At 55.6% G+C, this 6,357-nt stretch overlaps 2 protein-coding genes across 2 annotated transcripts; one reads left to right on the top strand and one right to left on the bottom strand.

Moving 5' to 3' along the window:
* Nucleotides 1-678: 678 nt before the first annotated feature.
* On the top strand, nucleotides 679-1,483 carry VOLCADRAFT_92887 (uncharacterized protein; the record flags this gene model as incomplete). Its single annotated transcript, XM_002952241.1, has 3 exons — nucleotides 679-912; nucleotides 1,020-1,202; nucleotides 1,475-1,483. The coding sequence occupies 3 exons, from the start codon at nucleotides 679-681 to the stop codon at nucleotides 1,481-1,483; spliced, it is 426 nt and encodes a 141-aa protein (XP_002952287.1).
* Nucleotides 1,484-1,721: 238 nt separating this feature from the next.
* On the bottom strand, nucleotides 1,722-6,117 carry VOLCADRAFT_92886 (uncharacterized protein; the record flags this gene model as incomplete). Its single annotated transcript, XM_002952162.1, has 9 exons — nucleotides 1,722-1,817; nucleotides 1,854-1,947; nucleotides 2,255-2,344; nucleotides 2,976-3,123; nucleotides 3,660-3,724; nucleotides 3,824-3,982; nucleotides 4,175-4,280; nucleotides 5,578-5,592; nucleotides 6,075-6,117. 9 exons carry the CDS (start codon nucleotides 6,115-6,117, stop codon nucleotides 1,722-1,724), a joined length of 816 nt encoding a protein of 271 aa, XP_002952208.1.
* Nucleotides 6,118-6,357: the final 240 nt, after the last annotated feature.

The raw sequence follows: 6,357 nt of genomic DNA, 5'->3' as shown, positions 1-6,357 counted from the left end.
TAAGGGGCTCAGGCGATGGCGGTGGAGGGCTTGGCGGCAGAGGCGACGGCGGTGTTGGGCTGGGCGGCAGAGGCGACGGCGGGGGTGGGCTGGGAGGCAGAGGTGATGGCGGCGGTGGGCTTGGAGGAATCGGTGATGGCGGTGGTGGACTAGGAGGCAGCGACGCCAAGGGCCTTGGTGGGGCTCGGAAAAAGAAAGGCGGCCGTGCCAATGGCGGGTTGCGGGGCTGCTGAGGTGACGGTGAAGGTGAAAGAGGGAAGTTGACGGGTTTCGGAGATGGCGGCATAAACGGTGCCGGGATTGGAGGCGGAGACGGAGAGGTAGGTTTGGGCGGCAGGGGGTTTGGCGAGGATGGCGGGATGGCTGGGAAGAAGGGCATGATGAGTTCAAAGCGGGTGTAGCATACCGCAATCAGCGGAACGTCTTCCGAGTACGGTAATCCTAAGAGGTGTCGCCGGCCAACAGATCTTGGAGGTGGGGGTGGGGGTGGCGGTGGCGATCGACGCGGCGGGGGAGGCGGGGGGGGCAATCGGCGGTACGGAGATCCAATTCCACGGGGTGGTCGAGGAGGTGGGAGCGGTGAAGACGGCGGCCGAGGGGGCGGCGACGCGGGAGGAGAGGGTGGGGGATTTGGCGTCCTAGATTGTGGGGGCGGTATCGGTGGGGGAGATAGCGGGGATGCCGGCCGAGGGTATGGGGGCGGAGGACGCGGCAGCGGCAGAGGAGGAGGAGAATGCGGTGGCCGAGGAGATGGGGACGATGGAGGAGGAGGGCGAGGTGAAGGGGGGGGAGGAGTTGGGGATCGAGGTGGCGGTCGTTGCGATAATGGCGGCGGCGGGAGTGGTGATCGTGGTGGTGGTGGGGTGGACGAAGGCGGCGGCGGCGGTTGTGGCCGTGGTGATGGTGGCGAGGGTGAGGGGGACATCGGCAGCGGAGCCGGGGGGCGGGAGAACGGCGGCGGTTGAACGGCGGGTGTCGACGCGGCCGTTCCCTCCGACCAAACTGATGCCACCAGACAGTTATCAGCTAATCCTGGGAAGGCATTGCACAGCCGGCGGACCGGTAGTTCTCTGCACTTCAGCATCACAAACGTGCCCAGCGTCAATGCATCAACAGCCGACAGCTCAGAGTCTGGGGTTGGAGCTGTCGACGCCGCTGCCACTGCGGTAACCACACGCTGGCGTAGCTCCGCCAAGTCCAGGGTGAGCTCCAGGGAAAGCGATGAGGCGGCTCCGGAACCTAAAACGAACGCCAAAATAGAACTTTAGTAGGCTCTTTCACGATCCGGGGCAGAATAGTACACATGGAAGAGAGGCATAAGGCGTAAGGCATACAAGGTTGCCTGACGGCGAAAGCGGTTGAACATTTATGCCCTGGGTTTAAGGGGATTACCGGTGCATGATTTGTCAAGAGCAAGCACGTGCATGAGTGGGCAATGAGCACATGAGCCCTTCTCCGTACGTTTGCCGTACAGGTCATATGAACCTTCACGGCTTTTCTATTTTACTCCCTGCGTGTGGAATTTAAGCTCACACAGAACGCTGGCCCTGAACAGCCCCAGCCATCCCCGATCGCTCCATTACCCATTAGCACTTTATACAACTGCCGTACTCCATGTACGGCAACCCCAGACCGTACGTACGGAATGCCAGCTGCCAACACGCCAGACATCTGCCGCCGTCATGCCCACATGCCTAAGTCATTTTCCAGTAAGCCCGTGCTCAATACTCACCCCCGGATGCGGAGACTGGAATCCCCATTATGTCCGCGCCGACCCACGGGACGGTGGGCCTGAACCAGACCTTCCCGTCCAATCCCTGGTCGGGTTGGTAGCAGGCTGTAGCACGGCTTACGTCGAGCTGCAGGACCAATGTGCTCGGCGGACCGCGAATGGCAAGGTCCGGCTGGGACAAAGGCTGCACGTTCAGCCTGAAAGTGTAGAGCTTCCTGCAAGCGTTACGAGTTCCGAACATGATGTTTTGTTTCCACGTGCACATGGCAGCTTCGAGCGTCAAACTGCGTACGTACGTGAAACCATTCGCTGTCTATTTTCACGCGTCAAGAGGGCAAGCCGAGTCAACCTTCATTTGGTATGCATCGTGATGCAGCAGATTCAAATTGCGAGGTAGAAGACAGTCCCCTGCGCTGTGGCTCTGTTGATGCTTATGAGGACGCACAGGTGCTCGGAGACTATAGGGTGCGCTTCCTTCTGCAAATAAGGACCTACACGCGCACGGCCAAATAAATTGCTTACCTGTTCTGGATTACTGTGTCCGCCCCAAAGACGAAATTGTAAGGCGAAGACCAGCAGCCACAATCCGTCCCGACGTATGACAATGGAAGGCTGTAGACAGGGCCCGGAACGAGTTTGCGGGGGTGAGGATAGGTGAGGGCAATGGAGCGATCTCCCGGATGCCAAGGGATGTCGGTACAATGCTTGTGCAGACTGAAAACAACTTTCTCGTGCAGTCTGGAGCCCCATTCGAGGTCCAGTTCTTAGCCCACAATAATAACAACTGGAGCACTGCATTACTAAGATGTCGGCAAAGATGTGGCGGGCAGGCGGGCGGGCGGGCAAGGCAGGGTGCGCGGGCTAAGGTAGATAACAAAGAAATGAATCGGCAGTTTACGGGATGTTAACGGAAATAACTATATAAGTAACGAAACAGTGAATACTAATTTACTGGTATAAATAGCAGTCAATGGCTTTTCAATACCAATGAAGGGCGATATGTTCCGGACTTATGTCTGGGCCCCAATACCATAATCCTCCATTGAACTCGCAAAGACACAAACCTGCCTGAGCTGCGGACTCCTGGGCAGCTTTACAATTCAGTACCTACGATATATCTGTGATCCCGCACAGAGTACGTCAAATTCCTCTTTCACTGCCTGATATGCTGACGCAATCCTTTTCGTATGTGCACGTCCGATTGTGAATCCCAATGAATCGGTAGGAGCTCCAGTCTATTTACCTGAAGTCGCTTGGGAAGGTCTCGTTGCGAATCCTCGGGACTGCTACCAGCTCAGAGAAGCCGGGCGCCACGGGCTGCTGTTCCATCGAGCAGATAAGACTCGTGCTATCCGCTGCTTGGAGAACGTACGCAAAGCTGTCCGATCCCTCTGCATGCACACCAGCACAAATGCAACATCCAGCCGGGAAGGGGGACAAGAGGTCGGGGAGTCAAAATCAGCAGGCCGTACGCACAGGGGAAAGCTCAGTGATAAGCAGGATGTATAAATCTCCTCGAACGCGCCTGTTGCTACTGCTGCTGATAAGGCTGCTACGTCTTCACGCTAATACCAGATCGCGAAGACGAACAGCATCGGATAGTGTGCCGTGAGAGTGCGAGACGCAAAGCAAAGCTGCGCTGTCTGCATTCAGAATTAAACAAGCCAACAAGGATGGACCTACAACGCTCTTGTGCTTGATATGCCAACCCTATTTACCATCACTCCGTGGCCGGGGTTAGTCCTTTTGGACCGAACCTGAACCACTGGAAGAGCAACAGCTAGCTGACGGGCCTAAACCAGCAGTCGGCTACTCGACTGGCTGTCTTGCAAGCCGGCTGGCTGCCTGGCTAGCTGATTGCCTGATTGACACGTGTTTTAGGTACGGTAGTATCTGGCGATGTGCTACTACCGCTGTCGTGTCGTACCTTCATACAAGGAAGCTGACCAAGACGTGGGCTGTGGCGGGGTTTCAGGTAGCTCGAGGGGCATCCTGCGCGTACAGATCAGATGGTGAGCAATTAGGTGCGAACCTAAAATGAACCATTAAATAGTTTCGCGGGTCTGTCCGGGGTGTACGGCAAGCACTCACCCCGTTAGCTCTGGAGATGGCGAGTGCTGCCCCCCTGGGAGCGGGCCCGGTTTGGAGGTCCCCGCTATGAATGGGCGGGGAGCCTCCGCCGCGCTTACGCCCACACCGCCGTGGCCAGGGAGCAGTAGCAGTAGCAGGGCCAAGCCCACGAGCCATGAGCTGAGGGATGTAGGATGCCGCCTCAAGTGGCAAAGGCGACCTATTGAAACATGGTTTGGCCGCTGCTTGCAACAGGGGACGTCATCAGGTCGTGAGACGGGCCGACCTGTCGCCGCGGAGGCGACCCGAAGGCGGCAATTGCCATGGGAGCTGGTTGCAGATGGCACCAATACTCCTGTGCTAGCTAGGCACCTTAATTCATTAACCTTTTGCTCGAGGTTGAACAATAGTGCGTTGGACATAACGGCCAGTTGCCGAGTGTATACGAGTGGCTTCCGGGCAACGGCTGGTCGTTGTCCTGTTTGAGCACGAGGCGAACCGCAGATTGAACGCGGTGTATTGGGGCTGAACAAGATAATTAGTTATCAGTAATGGGGATCGCCATAGTATTAGAGAACGACGACGCTGTCAACTGTAGGCAGAAACGGGTTCCTAGCACTCGCATGCATGGCAACTACTTGAATGTGCTAGTGAGCTATTTCATTTTCATCCTTGGCTTTTCGCTTTTCCGTGCTTGAGCGTATGTAAGGTTCGGTATGACGATTGTGTTAGAAAGCCACCCTACAGGATGCTAGAGAACGCGGTTGCACAAAATATGACGAACAGTGAAACGCAAGGAATTACCCTAAATCTCTTCCAGTATCATGACCAAGATTTCCCTTGGAGACGTGTACGGTCACTGCGTCCGCATGGTAGGAGATCACAAATGGGCTAATGCTGTCGTCCCCCAGATTTAGTTTACCTAAAGAGTAAATGTTCACGGATTATAAAGCATGAATGCTTTCTTGTGCGTACATGGCCCTTCGACTACAAAAGGCGGGCGGGAACATGATCTACGGTCTCTTACCTGCCAACAAATGTCTGGCCGGTAAGCATGTAAAGATTCTTCTACATTTATGAAAGACTAGTTTTATTGCAATGATCCTATACGAAATTGCAGACATCTGGGCCATGCCAGTAGCTCCGACCCTGAGAAGATGACCTGCAAACTACTTGCATGCCGAACCGCCGGTGTACTCAAAGTTTACTTTAGGAGTTTACGCATAACAATTCCTCAGCGGTAGAGAGGGATGCCTCGCAGGTTGCACCATGCTGTGCGCCGCGTACTTTGGCACGAAAGTTTGTAGACCTTCATAATGATTATAAGCAAGCCAGTTTAATAGATAAGCTCCAAGTCTTATGGCCTTGACGGAGGGGGCGTGTCCTGAAACTATGGATAAGTACTCACATACAAACCGGATGTTAAGGCGGCTCACAATCGTTATGTTGTCCTGTTAAGGCACTTTTATGAGGAAAGGACGAAGCTGCACGCGTCGCCTCAAACGTGCAGTGTGCTACGGGAACGATGGCAGGAATAGCGGATGGCAAACAGCAACTGGCAGGTAACCCGCGGCTCAACATTCACGTGCATAGGGTCCATGCCCGGATCCTGGGCTTGCCGCTGGAACCTCCCGGCCCTTGTCGGTAATCCCAGCTCGAACGCCGCGTCTGCAGTCACCCCCCTAAAATGTGAGAGCAAAGAAACTGCGACTAACTGCTGCCAGGGGTGGCGCTACAGCCATGCTATACTCTGTGCGCACGCGCACACTGCGCACCTTCCAGCGAGGGACCTAACCGGGAGGAAGTGCACATGGCCATGAAGCCATGGATGGCATCACGACCCGTAACTATCTCTTGCAAGGTTGCATATGTAGGGCTGATCACAGGTCGCTGTGGGGATCCCCCGGCTCCTTTCGAACGGGACTTAGTGTTGGGGGGCGCTCATGTTGGGGGAAGTTACATACTCTACACCTTACCTCTGATGGAGCCCTGTCCTACCAAGACCATTCTGGTATTCGAGCCTACAGTTGAGGGATTAACTAATTGGGTTCCTCAACGGCATTTGCTTGGAGTTAGCTAGGCGTTTGAGACCTTCTGGAGAGACAGACAGATAGACGGACGGACGGTTGGACAGTTTGACTGACGGACGGACGGTTGGACAGTTGGACTGACAGACGGACGGACAAACTAACTATCGAACTGAGTCTGCAGACCCAGCTGGGTGTCCACCCCGCGGGCATTGGGGGACTTGGATGCACCGGCGGATGCTCACGGGCAGAGTGCCGCGGGATGAAGTCTTCATCCTGGCAGTGCATGGTAGAAATGGAGCTTGGGATTGGAGTTTGCGATTCTCCCCCTTTTTTGCTTCTTTTACCGGGTGCTGGTCTGTTGGTGATGCAGCAGCCCCCAGGGCAACAATCGTGCTTGAACGGCAGCAAGATGTGCGGCCCTCGGCAGCAATCCATGTTTTCAGCCTTCTAAGCTTGAACCGCGTCTCATGACATCCTTAGGCCACCGCGCTGCAGGGCTGGAGCCACGGGCTTCAAAGGAAAGGG

This window comes from Volvox carteri (assembly GCF_000143455.1).
Source record: "Volvox carteri f. nagariensis unplaced genomic scaffold VOLCAscaffold_28, whole genome shotgun sequence".
NCBI classification, from domain to species: domain Eukaryota; kingdom Viridiplantae; phylum Chlorophyta; class Chlorophyceae; order Chlamydomonadales; family Volvocaceae; genus Volvox; species Volvox carteri.
This window is presented reverse-complemented; position numbering and strand designations above follow the sequence as displayed.